The 16709-nt window shown below is 40.5% G+C and overlaps 1 protein-coding gene across 4 annotated transcripts in view; it reads left to right on the forward strand.

Annotated features, from left to right (window-relative positions):
• The first annotated feature begins 13719 nt into the window (after window positions 1–13719).
• The window catches only part of sema3fa (sema domain, immunoglobulin domain (Ig), short basic domain, secreted, (semaphorin) 3Fa), a 50306-nt gene continuing 47316 nt past the window's right edge, over window positions 13720–16709 (forward strand). For 2 of the 4 annotated variants that reach the window (XM_034868802.1, XM_034868804.1), the window contains exons 1-2: window positions 13725–14160; window positions 15769–15922. In XM_034868802.1, the coding sequence (XP_034724693.1) occupies window positions 15811–15922 (112 nt within the window). In that variant the 5' untranslated portion in view covers window positions 13725–14160; window positions 15769–15810. Of the gene's footprint in view, window positions 14161–15768; window positions 15923–16709 lie in introns of all 4 variants that reach the window. The other 2 variants (XM_034868803.1, XM_034868801.1) reach the window with 2 other exon arrangements.

Consider the following 16709-nt stretch of genomic DNA (forward strand, 5'->3'; position numbering starts at 1 on the left):
TCATGCTGTTTAATTCACTGCTATACCTAAAACTGTGTTGTTCTCTATTCAGTGAAGAAAACAACACTTAACACCTCAGAGGAATCAGAAGACTGTGCCATTTATAGACTTGTAGCTTTTTGTTGTTGGGATTTTATTATTTGCATTTGACATTTAAGTATGGCATATCTTATAAAAATGCAGTAACTCAAACTGCACAATGTTATCATGTAATGTATCATCATTGTCTAAATTGCTGATAATGTTTGCCTATTTCTTTAAGGGCACCATCACAGCATAATCTTACTAATTTTCTCGCATTAAATTCCCACAGTCGCCTTTCTATATGGAGTCTGTGAAAACCTGCAGAACACACTCCAAAACTGAATGCAGTATGAGGTTGGCTACTTTGTTGGTTCACTAAAAGCATCCCACCCCCCACCCCTTCTCTCTTTCAGTCTGTCAAAAAGTATGATAGTCATTGTTTGTATGATAAGTAAATCATTTCCACCACCACCCTCCTTCCCCTAACCAAACCTTATTGCTGGCATGTCAGCGTGGGGGACCGAATAAATGTGGCTGTTCATAGTCTTGGTGCCTCAGGGAGAGCTGCATGTGGGGTTTTCCCCTACTGTTTTCAGGAAGGGATTAGTAAATGTATTGTGTTTACTGCTGCATTGTGTTCAACCTCGCCTCAGTATCTCTTGTTGCACACATGCACCAAGGTCTGCCATTCCTCAGGCATCTTAGCCCTTGAAGCCTCTCATTTGAATTTAATCCACATTATACTAATAACCTCAACTAATTAAGTAACATGTTCTACACAAATTAAAATGCCCACCCAATCTTCGAGACATTTCAAAGGAGAAACCACAAATCATGCACACCGCTTAACATTTCCCATACATATCAGTTTACATAACATTGGTTAGTACCAAGTGAGTACTGGAGAGGTGAGGGGCCGTGTCAGACCTCATGACCCAGGTCCTGGGTATCTCAGGAGAGAAGTCCCAGCATGGTGTTCCGGGGTAGCTCGAGTTGCAAAGACGTCTAAATGTCACAATCCTTTAAGATAAGAAGGCAACTATCACATCCACTCCTAAACCCCTTAGACCCTCTCAGTCAATTTGACAAAGACTTCAAGGCCTTTATTTTCCCCCAGTGACCTCTTAGTGCATGCGAAAAACATATCTGCTGATTCTCATAAAATGAAAAATAAGCAGTCATCCATAGTTGTAATTTGGACGGATGAAAATTGTCATGCTAGTGCCGGGAAGTTTGACAGTTGTGTTGATGCTATTAGTGCATTATTTTCCCAGCAAATAAACAAAAACTTTTATGTTTGTTGTTACCTGAAGACAATTTTTAACACTTACATGCCCTAAAAGAAGTCTCGTCAAACTCCACTGGCTGCCAGGGTTAGTATCCACATGAGTCAAGCATACGAGTTTGTACTGCTGAATGAGAAAGTGAGAACATTGTATAGGGTTGCAATGCTTACATTTTGCTCACTGGCAGTTAGATTGGTAATATATAAAAGCAGAATAGACACAAGATTACCTTTTGTCTTGATAGACTCAGATTGCGAGGCTATGACTACTTCCTGACTCAGTATGCACCAGTTCAGACCTAGAAAATGTTTCAGTAGAGAACATTTGTTTGTTCACTTTTGCCTGCACTAGTATATGCTCAAAAGTGGAGCTAAGAAGCTACAGAAACTACAGAAGCTCCTGGACATAGAGCATGCAGATGACATTGCCTCATATCTCTCTTGACTACCTTTGGCCTTTATCACTACGGATGCATCAAGCATGAGACGCTGCATACCAGTCAGACTCTAGCATGGATTAAATGTGGGATACTTCATATATCTCTCTGGGTTGTCACAAATCAAAATGCTGATTGGGGTTATTAAACACTGACACATTTCCTAGAACCCATCCTCAGCTCTGTAAATAGCGCAAATTATTTCTATCTTTTGCCAAAACTATTTCTCAATTTTACCGGCCCCAGAGTTAGATGTAATTCAAATGGACTTTGCATTACGTCAGCCAGCGTGTCAGAGATTTCTGGGAGTCCTGATCTGCTTTGAGTGAAGCTAGCACAGCCTTGACTGCATGCTTGTCAAAGTGAGCCATCCATGGCCGGTGTCCTGGGCTTCATGCCACAGGTCTATTGCTGGAGACATGAACTCTTGGGAATGTTGGGATAAACAGTAAGACACTGTATGATTACAGTGCACATTCTTTTTTCTCCAAGATAACAAGAAGGAAGAGACTGAACAAGGAGAAAATCAGTAGAAGTATACTGCTAGTTAATGGCATTTACGTCAAATGTATTCAGTATATTTCAATCAATCAGTGTTTGCCTAGAATCCAATCATTTTCTTATGAAGTAAAACTATACAGCTTACAAAACTGGTTAAGATAAAAACATGTTTGTTAGAGCAAGTTTTAATTCAAATAATCCCAGCAATGATTTGCATATTCACGGTTATATTGCTTTGAATCTGCATGTGCTAAATGCATTCCAGACCTCTTTAAAGGAATAGTTCAACATTTAAGGAAAAATGTGTTTTCTTGCCAAGAGTTAGATGAGAAGATTTAAAACACTGATATGAAGCTACAACTAGCAGCCAGTATTTGAATAAGTGGATTTAGTAGAGACTCCAGGAATTCATTGCGTCTAGCCAAGAAACGTAACATAGCCCATTGTAAATCAACTAATTGTTGTTATAATCATTAATAGTAGTAGTGCATATCAAAGATAGCCATTTCCCTGTTTTCAGTCCTTATGCTACAGTATGCTAAAATAAGCTAACTGGCTACTGGCTCCAACTACAAGTATTGAAGTTATGAAAAAACGTGGGTTGCAGTTGGGGTTGATCTTTCCTTTATTTGTTCAACCATGTTTTTCATGCTTAGTGTACAGAGTAGAATAGGAATTGAACAGGTTGTACTTTATTTCAGTAATAGAGACTATGCACAAGCATGTAGCAGGTCACAGCACTACCTCAATTCAGTGAACCTTGGAAAAGGAAATTTTAGATTTCAGTAGTGCAGTATGTGAATTTTGATATCAGGTGTTTGAAAAAAGCATTTTCAACTCTCAGCAGTGTTTAGATTGTTTTGTTTGTCTCATGCAAATATAGCCGTAAGGAGCAGAGAAGACTTGGGCTTTGAGACAGTGGAACAACCTGATACACTGGGGAAAAGGTGGAAAAGAAAAGGTCTGTTCCCACCTACCTTTTTGACACAGCAGGTGGGGTTTTTTCAGTCGGGTTTGAGGTGGATGTGTGTGTCTTTTTTGTGATTGGCAAGCCAGAGGTGAGAGTTTTGACGAAGGCCGCGGGGCACACATAAGAGTCTGCTTGCACCCACTTAGTATGCTGTGGGCTCTCAAGGGGCAGAGAGGAAGGACGGGGGGCTTCTGTCCCTGCTAATCTAGTTGGCAAAAAACTGACGGCTCCCTGTCCATCAAAGTGTGACCTGGGGCACACTTTTAATGAGATCCATTCCACATGACAGGCGCCACCTCTCCGTGGGCTGTCTGTCTGATCGCCTCCTCTGGCCCAATCAGATTGCTTGACTACATGTGTTGCTGCTTTATGTACATACTGTGACTGTGTGTCTATGTGTCTAAGGAAAATGTGTGTTTGCTGCTTAGTATGCCTGGTAAAATGTCTTGAAACGTAAGTGATGTTAAACCAACAAAAACTGAATGAACATGTCAATCTCAACACAGGCCTGTCAACTGCTTCTGTCAGCCACCAGCCTTTGAATACAGTTTTCAGTTTCAGCTTATTTACTTTGAAAATTAACTTGTCAACATTGTATAACACCCCATCTTCATGTCTTTACATCCCGTACAAAATCTCACTCACAGACTAGAGATGCTGAACAGTGTACATTGTGTAATAGTACAAATTGTCACAGCTCGGTCTGTGACCTCTGGATCCCTTGTGTTTTCTGTTTGTCTTTCTCTGTGTCCCTCTCCTGTGTGTGTGTGTGTGTGTGTGTGTGTGTGTGTGTGTGTGTGTGTGTGTGTGTGTGTGTGTGTGTATGTGTGTGACTTCATCTCCACGGGTGTGGCTCTACAGGCATTACCAAGCACACCTGGCTTCCATTTACAATCAAGCTCAGTACAAGAATCCCAGCTCTCCAGTCACTCATCGCCAAATTGTTTCTGGTCACTATGTGATAACTCCTCAGGCATTATTCTCCAGTATCTCATTCTCTAATGAGAAACTTTACTTTGGATTTTGTTGTACTACTGAATCTAACTTCACCTGTGTCTATCTCATCTGCAACACCTGTCAAAGCTGATCCACTGCTGTTATCTGACACAAATCCCACACCACGTGTAACTATCTATTTCCATCAGGACTGTCACCTCACCACCTTTCTTTCACTCTCGGACTTGCAACAACAGAGATGCAATAAAATCACTTACAACTAAACCATTGAGTTTGTGTCAGAATCTGCTACCGGGGTCGAAACTAGGAACTAGCCGTAACAAAAATGTGCCCCACGTTTGTGGCGCCGATGGTATTTATTCAACAGTTGAATCTGTCAACCTCGCTTTAGAGTGCTAATGTGGAATTCATGTGCACAGGCCAACATCCATCATACGCCCAGAAGAAAACTGCTAGAGCATCTAAGCCTTGGCTGATCTGTAAAAGCCTGTTGGTTTGTATCAGAAACACATCTTGCTGGGAGGTTGTGCAACCTCTGTCACACTTCTTTTTTTTAAATGCTCAGTTTTAGAGAGACTGAGACAGAATCAATAAAATACTTCCATCTATACTTGCTAACAGGAGAGGAGTGATTCATGGGATCTGGGATCCAGGCTCCTCCGGCATTGCCCAATTTGTTTTAGTAATTGTTACACAACTTGAAAGCTGGTATCTATGGGGTCTTGGACAATAGAATATCTGTCTCCTCTGTGTGAGTTACAACAACAAAGTGAAGAAATCTCCATTCCAAAAATTACAAATGTGTACACACTGCACATAAATACAGTTGTAGACGACCTTATTACTTTGGACAACAGCAGCAGGTCTGAAAATACAGATGCATATTATCTCACTGTCAACTTCACACAGAGAATAAGATGAGGTTAGCTTACTTTGGCTGGTGATTGCTGACGAAACTGGTTCAACGGAAGGCTCTGCTTCTTAGTACAAAATTGTGAGCCAGATGTGCTACTTCCTGGCAGCTGTTTGAGGTAGGACACTGTCCCCAGTGATTGACTTGTTGATTAAACTGTCAATGCGTTGTTTAATGGATGTAATGTTAGTGAAGCAACTACTATATTTCAAAAGTTTTGGCATTTTTTACTTCAGCAATTGAAGCAATTGACACAACTGACTATATTTACAAATTGGGAAAAAAAATTCAGTTTTGCCAAAAATCTAAATGAGCCACAGCTGACATACAAGCAAAACCATAATTCGAACATGACTGACTAACAATACATCAAACATGCAAACAGAATTTTTACAAAATGTGTGGGACTGATCACCACCCCGAGTGTTGGGAGGAGGGAGGGCTGATGGGAAATCAGACAGTGATAAGACTGGGGGACTTTCTTCTGGGATTGACTGAGGAGCCCCTGACAGTTGTGATGTCCCCCCTACAACATTACACAGTTAATTAAATTGAGAACTAAGCCACAGAGTAAGACATAGTTTAGAATATGCGCTTGATGTGCCATACTGTCTCCAGACAACTTACTACAGGATCTTTTACAACACAACTGCTGCTGGAAATTCTGGGAACAGATGTCCAGGGAGATATGCTCTCTTTCTGCAAAGCTGCAGAATTTATTTTTCCAGTCCATTGTAAGATTTTTCTTGTAACATAGAAAGTGCTCTATATTAAGTCTCTATCTGTTTCATCTGAACTGTACAGTGCCACAGTCATGAATGCTTTTGTATTGTATAAACCGTACAATCTGTCACTATTCAAGAACTTCATCTGTGTTACTTTAGAGTCCAGGGTTTGAATAAAGATGGACTGCATTAACTTTTTAATTAAAGTGTGTTCTGGCGAAAGGCTGACAGTCTAGGTAGAGAGGGGAATGTAATATAACTCCAAAAGAAAGAACTAAAAGAAATGTGGTTGCAGGCTCTGCAAGCATTATCATCAAAAACACCAAGTAACCAACTTTGTATCGTCTTTGTTATTATTCTTGCTGGGTAGCCTCTTCCTTTCTTCCCTCTTTCATGAACACAGACATACAGACACAAAATCTTTCTCTGTTTCTCTCTCACACACACACAACTATTTGGTCTCCATCCCTCCGTCATTTTGAATTCTCAAGCCACCTGTTTTACACCCTCATCAGAGCAAGTGATGACAGGAGGATGAGATGGGGAGAGAGGGGAAGGGTGAAGGACAAGGGACTCGGCATAGTCCAGCTAGAGTTGTTGCAAGGCAAAGGGAGGTTAAATTAAAGACAGGCATTGTAAATGTATATTTATAAATCCCTATATACTACAACCGTCTACCCCATATAAACACACACATTCCTGTCCTTATCGAAGGTAGACTGAAAACAAGATGAAAATTCTGCAGCCGTTCCATAGTTCTGTGAGGTTGTAGGCTACTTAGGCCCAGCAGTGCTTTGAACTAAGTGCCAACATCAGTATGCTAGCATGCGCACATTGAAAATGTTAATATTAATGTTGCTGATGAAGGTCTAAACCATGTTGTCTTGAGGTGTGTCTCAGTTTGGATGCTTCCCTGTGTACACATACTGTACATGTCGTACACTGTGTACACTATACAGTCTCTTGTGTACAGCACACATTTTGACAGGGTAGTGTTGTCTCCTATTAGGGTTAATCCTCTGGGAAGCATGAATGTCAATCCATCCAGCAGTTGTTACGATATTTTAGTTTTTTAGACCAAAGTGATGGACCAAAGTTGGACCAAAAGACCAACACTGCCATACCTAGAGCCATGATAGAAAGGAGTGACATACTGAAACATACTGAAAACAGTGAAGGGTAAAGAAGAAGCAGAAGAAGGGAAAGGAGAAGGCTCTGTTATGTAGTGTAGCAAACAGAAAAGTGTTGTCTTGTAAGCCAACACTTTTTTCAGACTTTCAATAGCTGAAATCGGACATAATGTAGGAAAATAAGCAACAAACTATTGAGGTTTTTAACACAGACTGTAAAAAATATGGCGAAAAACGCAAAAGTCCCATGTATTCCCCTATCAGACCACAGACTATATTATATTGAGTTCAACTACAAAAGTTGGCCACTTTTGAGTACAGCGTAGAACAAAAAGACCAGTCATTTCCTCTTGCTGTCTTCAGTCTCCCTCTCTGGCCAGAGATCTGCGGCTGGATGCCGATGCAGAATGACACCGACAGCCCGGACCTTCAGGAGTCCCACGACATCAATGCTTCATGGGAAAACTATTACACAAACCCCTCTCAACCAACCATAGGTAGCATGGCCGGGGCACCTTCAACCACAAAGTCATGCTAAATATAAAACCTTTGTTATTGTTTGCAGTTGTGAGGAACAAAGCAGAGTGGGAAAAGACTTGATGTAATGTAATACATGCTCTCCTCTGGTTGATACTGGTGGGGGGAATCCACCAGACAAGTAGGGGAGAGGATCAGACCCTGTGGAGCCTGTTAGGAAACAGCTTTAATTCATACCAAATCATCCTACCACAGCTGCCCTCCTCCCTCCATTTCCCATTCCCAGGCAAGAGACATGTGAGCCAGATACAATGAGACAAACTTGTGACATTTAAAAAAAAAGGCAGCTGTCCCATTTTTAGCCCTGCAAAGCTCCAGCTGAGTCACAGTCAGCTTCTATGACAAATGACTGAGAGACAAATACAAGCAGAAAAAGGACCATCATGCCAAACACAGTGAGATCTGAATGACAAGAAGTATGTGTAAAGAAAAGAGTTCCACTAATCTAAAGAGTGCTGCTCTAAAGTTATGTCATGTGCAAGCAATCAAAGAAAGAAAGGTATGCGCTAAACTGCGTGTGAATTTGGCTAATTACTGCTTGATTAGCAAGCAATAACATTGTCCTTTACATTACATAGATACTATTGTTTTTTTAGCTTTACAGTTTCTTGGCTATTTAATTGTTAAAGTCAACATTGCCAGCATTACGGCATGCTGCCAAAAGTAACACAAATCTAGTTTGGGATCACTCACAAACTGGGATCTCAATGGGAATCTCCAAACAGTGGGAATGTCTCTCCTGCAAGCATGTACTTCAACAAAAATAGACAAATGTTGCTGTATTCACAGGAAAATTTGAAGTGGGATTTTAAAGCTTCTCCAGCGTTGATGGTTTAGGCTTCCTTTGAAAACAAATAGTGTCTGAAATGGATGTCTAAATTTAGATGTACTGACAGTTATATTACACATTATGTAGAGAAAAGTAAAAAAAAAAAAAAAAAAGACAATGACACAACGCTAATAATTATATGTAACTATTTCTACTTTCCAGTGTTAAAGACAACCAAAGTTTTCAGGGCCTCATTCAAGTTTTTTCCTGTTTGCCAGCTTTGTCATGGAGGTATGACTCTGTGAAGTGCAGCGTTATCATTTTCCCATTTAAATGCTAATGAGCATGCTGCCGTACTAGTCAAAGCGCTGAAGAAACAGTGTGAATTTTTAATATCTTATCACACCAAAAGGTAACAGCTCTCCCGTTGAGGTAGAGGGATGAGTACATGTTCCCTCATTAAATTTTACACAAACGATGTGTCCCTCAGAGAGCACTGAGGGCCATTCTGTGTGTCACGGCATCCTTAGCTGTGTGTGTGTTGCTGGTGTAATGTGCATGGTCAATTGTGTGCACTCACATCTGCCGGTGTCATGTAGATGTGTGCATACATGCAGATGTGCACCGCAGTGTGCGGGTGCACATCTTTCTTCACCTCATCAGTAATGAACAGTTGTTAATTTCCATCCCATCATGTGGTGGAGTTTTGTTGATTGTCACAACCTGTTAAAATTGACTTGCTGTTTGCAAGTAGGGTCATTGAAGGCAAAAGGTTAGAGGAAAATTCATTGAATGTAATGAAACTCCTAGATTTGTATTCCCCTCTGGCACCTGTACCACATGTACATATCAGAAAACAGAGTGACTGAAAGAGGATGGTGTAATAGACAAGACTAGACTAGAGTTTAGGCAAGAGTGCAGGAAAAATGTGTGAGTGCACAAAAATGGCCAAAAGGAAGAAGAAGAAAAAAGATTTTGAATATATTTGAATATATAAATACATACAGTACATGATTTAATAAGACACATTTAGGCTGTTCATCTACTTTACCGCATTACATCTGACCACCTCATGTTTCATGTTCCAAGAACTTTTAAATATGACTGAGCCTCTGACATGGAAGATTACTGTGAGAGAAGGTGACTTTCACAAGCATGTTGAAGGCTTAAGCATGGAATGACTACAAGATAAAAACCTCAGACAAAACATTTCATTAAAACTTGTGCGTGACAAATACTGCATGTGTCAAAATCTAACAAACTATATGTATATTTTTTATAAATCACGCACAACAACAAAAAACTGTTGCATTGAGGTGCATTGATAATCGGTTTAGAATCTAATTGTGAGGTGCGAAATATTCCCACCCATAGTTGATGCAGTGAGTAAATGTTAAGGCAGTGCATTGTTGCCTTGTGTAGAGTTGCAGTGCTTCTCATGAGCAATCCTCAGAGAATGAGTGAGAATGATATGCAACGTTGCATTCATGTCCTCCGGGAAAAATACAACCTTTTCAAATATGTTCAACCTGGAGTCAAAACCTAAAACTGGCAGGTTTATTCTGCCTGGTAAAAGCGAAGCATTCTAAGTAAAGTGACGTAATATCTGTAACCAACATTAAACTCCTGAAGAGAAAGAAGGATTAAGGATCCCACCAGCAGTATTCAAACTGAGATTTAGAAACCTGGCATCTTCTCCGCAGAACCAAAAGACGTCACTTTTTCGCAGAATGTGTTGCCTCTGTGGTCTGGCCCCCAATGATGATCTTTGGTTTCAACATTATCTTTCACATTGTCCTCCACAGATATCTTGCTAGAGAAGGCAACACTAGAGGAAAAACTGGAAAGCATGAGAGACTTTTATGAAGGCTGCAGCTCCTCAAAGCCAGGATTCAATAATTGCTTTCCTCTTGTCTCACGCAAGTGACAGATGGTGAGGCCACCAGAGGCCTGAAGATGGGAACAATATTGTTGATTAAAAAGAAATATAGGGAACAACATGCAGATGTTGGCAACGAGACAGAGGAGGGAGGACACAAAAGAAAACAGAGAAATAACAATAGATAAAGCTGGGAAACAAAGTGAATATTGGTACTGAAACAATTTAACTTGGCTGGGCCACACACATTTGGATTGGAGATTGTTTAAACTGCTGATATGTGAAGTTTAGGGAAAGAGATTTTATTGTTTGACAGATTTATTCTTGGTGTGTCCTGAGGGATTGGGAGTTGTGTTCCACATATTTTTGAAAGTTGTTATTTATTTGGCTGTGTAGTGTATTGTGCTCAGACTACATTTTAGACACGCCCACCTCCATACGTTAAGAGACTCTAATGATTTTTACACATCGTCCGAGATTCAGATGGATTGAAACGTATCAATATCTTCCACCTTGTGTGTGTGTGTGTGTGTGTGTGTGAGCTTGTCAGCGTGGGGGTTATTGTTTTCCAGAGAGAAATTCAACACTTTAAATGGCAAATGCTGATGCTGAGCTCTTTTCCTTTCTCGGCTATGAGCATCAAAGCCTGGAGTCACCCCGTGAAGCCCCTTTTGCATACACTAATGTTATGATTATCTTTCCATATATTTCAAGGGACATATTTCAAAGGACAGAAAACTCAAAGTCACAGCCAGGGATCTGGTATCTTTTTGTTCCTATTTAGATAAACGTGTTTAACATGTCTCTTTGTCATGAATCCAATTTATTCTACATGACACAAAAGCGTAGCAAAAGAAGCAAAGTATTCACCTGTTTGACAAAATAAATGATCAAATAAACATGTAAAGTCATTCATCATCAAACTGGTTACTTCAAATGCAGCACTCCAAGTAAGTTTTATGGAAATAACCACCCGGTCAGTTTTGCAGGTTTGGTTTTGTTTCACTGTAACATTACACTTCCTGTGAACCGACACAAAGGGACCAGCTCCACAGCCATAATTTAATGAAAGACAGTGATCGTATTCTCCAAATTCCAATTTGATTATATACATTCCTGCAATAGTAACATCCACACAACATGCATGAAACCTATGCTACTGTATTTATCATTTATGCAATAATAGGCACGCACACATGGGCGGCAGCTGTGTTGTGCATTGACTGGATAAGAAGCAAAATAAGCCAGTGTGATCAGGGGAGGGATCGAGTGAGATTAAAAGATTTAAGGCTCCATTTGCCCATGAATATCTGATGCCTATCTGAGGCGAGAGCTAGTGATCCTCTGTCAGGTCATCGAGGTGTTGGAATAAATCTACCTTATCTCCATCTGGCCACTTTTCAGCGGTTTCTTATGTGAACACACAGCCAGATTCCTCTTGTGCTGAACAGAGTTATGCAGCAGCTGTTTGCAACAAATATAAAATGTTTCTTGTCATCTGGAATTATTGTTGGCTCTGGTATTCTTCCTTCTCCTAGACAGTAAGTGATAAATGTCTCATTAAAGAAATAAACATTTTCATACTACAAGACTGACAATACCAACTGAGCAGTTGTTTGGCTCAGCCCTGGCATCTGAGAGCTCCTCAGCACAACTCGATGTTGGCACAAGTCAGCGAATAAAAATCAGTACCTGGCCATCGCAGGCTTACCAAATTGTTAAATGACATCAGTCCTATTTCGATACTCAAGCTTCCTCTGGAGATTAAAAAAAGACATCTCACCCTTTTAAAAAAGCATCACCAATAAAACTGAAACATCTGAGTTCAGTGTTTAAGACCTTGTTCTTTCATGCAGTTTGGACACAGGTTGCTGTGAATTTGTCACAACTAAATATTGCTTTTCTTAGGAAAAATAAAGCCTACTTCACATTAACCCAAGTGGCCATGTGTTACAGTGATTTTGCAAATTGTAATTGAAAATGTTTCACTATTTGAGAGATCCAAAAAAATGTGTTTCTTTACTTATTTTATCTTAATCTATCTTTATATTAACCTTGATATTTTTGTGACCTTTTGGTGACAAAGATATTTGCTAATGGAAAGTTAAAACAAACTGCATACTTGAATCATAAAGGCTTTTAGGTTTTTTTGTCAATTCTGTGAATCAACCTTAGGGGAACAGATCACACTGACATATAAGTGCAGAAGTAGATTAATGCAACTGTGTGCCCATACTTTATAGGAAAAATATAAAAACCCACATTTCAAATCTGAATAAATGGAAAATTATGATATGATGAGGGTCAGTGGGAAGACACGGAGGACACTTTTTAAGTAATTAAAAATAGATTTAAACTAAAAGAGCAGTCAGAGAGCACAGACCTTCGCCAAAGCCAATTCATTAAGGAGAGACGTGTTTGCAGATTTGCAAATAAGGTTTATTGTACAGCTCAATAAAATGTGCAAAATCTTTGGCGATTAGACTCTCTTGAGATACGATTATTTCGCATATCTATATAGACCATATTCCATCAGACCCCCAATGGAATGTGGAGGGTAGCACTCTTTGCCTGCAACGACAGCTGATAGCAAAGGGAGTAACAGATTTTAAAGCAGGATCGGGACTCTCTGATTGGCCCTTACAATTTGTGTTCAATTTTGATTGGTTAAGCAGGAAGGTGAACACCTCTACCAACTGATTCCATTTAGGAAGAGAGCATTGGTAAAATTAAGTCTTCCTTTCTTCTTTAGCTATATTTAAATCAGGAGAAACTAGTTGCATATATCCAACAGTTATACGCTGCAAAAAGTACATTTATTAGAATAACATCTGAATGGATTTAGGAGTGCACCGATTAAAAGTTAGGTCTCCCTGAAAGATTTTACGCTGAGCTACATTAGTCCAGTCTTCTATGACATGCAACTATGAAACCTCAACCATATTTGCCTGAATATATTTCCACAGCTTTAAGAACCAGTGTTTCCTTTATTTAGCCCCCTTTCTGACAAGCTAGCATGACATGATACCGATACCTTCACTCTAGCTTTAAAACTGAGCTTGCTACAACATGTAAAAGACAGTAGGTTAAAGTCAGCAGAATACTAAAACATGAGAATTAATCACACAAACTTAAACTCACCGTCTAAACGTAAAGTGTCTGTAGCACGTAAACATAACAAAGATGGGGAAAATACACTCTAGCCGTAGCCCCACCTAGAGGAAAAGTCACGCCACTAATGTGCATACAAAATAATTTGTGTATCCGCTCCATAAATCGGATCGGAATTCTTGGTCTTTGGCCCATGTTACACCCTTCCAACAAGTTTCATGAAATTTGGGAGAGTAGTTTTACTGTAATTCTGCAGACAGACAAACACACACACACAGTCAGACTGACAGAGGTAGAAATAAATCTTTTCTTTTTTTTAAGGGATGGATTTTAGCAGAACATTTTGGACAACCCCCCCTAATGTTGAAGGGAAGGTGACATCTCCTCCTGCCCTTTACCCCATGTAGCCTGTAGTGTGTTCTTAATCATTTACCAGTTTACCTGCAGCCTTGCTTGAGTGTGTGAAAATGCAGGGCAGCATTGTTTGGTGCTAAATGTTGGGGCGGGGCGGAGCGCAGGGATGCTAAGGTAGGTTTCCTCCCCCATGGGTGTGTCCACTGCCGGGAGACCTCAGTGAGTGTATCCACCTGCAGAAGACGCTTTCCTGCACTCACACACTTGAGCGTCGCTGCGCTCCTCTCTGCCACCCTTCTCCAGGAACAACTCTTTGTTTCTAACCTCCTTTTGTGGAAAAAAAAAAAGAATCTGTTGGTGCGATTTAGAGATCACTTTAAGTTAAGGCGGCCGCGTCAAGTTAATTTAAATCTAAGCTTTTGTTTGGCTCTGGGGATAATCGTGCAGGATCTGCGGCGGATACACTGAGACTGCTGCGTGCGGGGATAGAAGAGCTCAAAGGATCTGGGCTGGATGGTTTTAAATGTTGACCAGCTTTATCACTATATTTACTGGAAGGCACTAGAAGGTAGGTTATAATACAAGTGTTGTTGTTTTGCAAGTCGAATCCGTTATTTGTATTGATACAAATGTGCTTATAAATCTGTTGGAAGGCATTTGGTGGAGTCGAGCAAGATGAGGGCTCTAATGAAAATATACATATATATATATATATATATATATATATGTATGTGTATGTATTTATTTTAAAAGTTTTGTCAAATAATTTTGTCCTAAATATTTGGAATAGGCTTAGAGTATTTTAAGTTTGTGCTATGTCAAGTTGCCGTTATCATGTTTGGTGTGTCTTCTCTGGCGCGTGGGAGGTAGTTTTAAATGAGCAGCATGAGTAGTACTAGTTCTACTCAAACAAATACCAAATTCAAAATTATGAATTACGCTAGAGCAAAGTGCTGTGTGTGTGTGTGTGTGTGTGCGTGTGTGTGTGTGTGTGTGTGTGTGTGTGTGTGTGTGTTGAAAGTTTTTTTTGTGGTATTGTATCTTTATAATCTGATATTCAGTGATCAAGTTTATGTAACTGGTCCTCAGCGCTACGTTTTACAATTATAAAATCCTGTTATAAATGACACGAGGTTCATGTTCATATCCTCATAACTCAAAGCCCAGTCACGCTTTATTTTCGTTTACGGTCTGCTTTGGAGTTGCGCTTTCAGGGCTCAGTGTGGAACTTGATCTTATACCCTTAACTGACAGTTCGACCTCAGACTCAGATCCACGTCTACGAGTAGATCAGTGCCATGCATGGATAATTACAGCAAAACACGCTCGCTATAATTGTTTTATTGTCTCCAAAACACACAGTCACAATCAATTCCTTGTACGTGCCCACACGTTTTGTTTTTTTTGTACGCACGCTGATAACTTGGAGCGTCTTCAGATCCTTTTGTGGTGGATATTATTAACTTCAGCTCCCTTTGTGGCTAGAAACAGCATGTTGATGCGCTTTGTGATATTGCTCGCCAGGCTTAACGACCAACTCCCTGTGGGCTAGTGCTGGTGAAATTAAGCTCTTAATGTGTTATAGTGATACTATTTCTTGACCATGCTTTTTCCGCATTCACACGTTTTGTTTCCGTATGTATTAAAGTGAGGATCGGCATTGAGTGGCGAGGTGCGGGCTCCTTCTGGCTCTCCCAGCTGAAAGGAGACGTCCGTTCACACTGTTGCCCTCACAGCACACAGAAGCAAACGCACGCTAGAATAAATGTGGGCGGTTAGGAAAGGAACATTACAATGAGAGATTCATCTGTGCTGAACCAGCAGAGTTTCTTTCCAGACTCTGTCAACCCTCAGGTTTTGTGGTTTTGGGTTAAGTTACTTGGTCAATATTGCACATCCTATTAAAATTACCTGGGCAAGATTTTAAGTGTCCTTAATAAGACCAACAGCCAATGCACCTCAGACATAGAAGGCTGTACATAAAAGGCCATATGTGGAAGGCTACATGACAGATGTGTCTTATCCTCTGCTTGATGTTCTGTGTTGTCAGTGCATGAATTCAGGACCAAAAAGACTACACTATGCAGCTCAGTGACTGAGAATTGGTTGCTGCAGTTGGTTTGTGAAATGGGAGTGCAGGCTTATTGTCTGACGCTCATCCTTCTCTGTCCCTCAGCTCCTGGACTCTCCTTCTCCTCTGTTAACAAACAGAGGGACAATGTTGTGGGACAAACTGTGCTGGCTACTGGCCCTGCTGGCCTTATCATCTGGGGCGCTGCCCGCCTCCAATGAGCCCCTCTCTGCTCCCAGGATCTTCCTGTCCTTCAAAGGTAAGACACTCAGAATACTTGCTGTGTCTGTGACCCACTGTTAAGTTCTGTGTTTTTCTACACACATTTACATCACCGCTTCTGGTCGCTTCTGTCATCAGTCTTTTAGGTCTTGGTTTTGTTGTGGGTAAACTATTGGCACTAGCTGAATTCAGAGCTTGGCAGGCCTGTGTATTCCTTTACTGCCTAACAGAGAGTTTGATTGTGTGTCGGTGTGAGAGAGGCGTGATGAGAGGGATGAGGAGATGTGCTGCTGATTATCCTGACTATTCAGGACCAAAGAATATGTCTTCATTTAACCGCCTGGCTGCCATTAGTTCCCCAAACAGGCCTTTGTGCGACCTCAGCTCCCTTCTTAAATCAAGTCAGATTTAACACTTGGCCGGGCACACACTCAGGGCGCAGATCCAGCATGTTATGAATGTTTGCCAGTGCCACATGAGACCCTGTGTGTGTTGAACTGTCCTGTTAAAATAGGTCTCAGCGGTGCAGTCTCTTGTGCTTTGTCATTCCAGCACCGGCTTAGCCATCATGTCCATGTAAAGCTCTTAAGGTTTTATAGGACCTCTGCCTCTGAAGAAGACTTTGATAAGTATCTGTCATGAGGTCACCACATTTCAGATCTGGACTCTGTGTCCAGTTTCAACACTAAATGGGAACTGATGGTTTCTCTGCTAATCATGGCATTGAATTGTGGAGTTGTGGAAAATCCTGTTTTATTTTTCTTTCAACATCTATGATCATTCATTTTTCTAAATTTTAAGACGTGACTTATTTGCTTTAATAC

Source organism: Etheostoma cragini, chromosome 4 (genome assembly GCF_013103735.1).
Source record: "Etheostoma cragini isolate CJK2018 chromosome 4, CSU_Ecrag_1.0, whole genome shotgun sequence".
Classification (NCBI taxonomy): Eukaryota; Metazoa; Chordata; class Actinopteri; order Perciformes; family Percidae; genus Etheostoma; species Etheostoma cragini.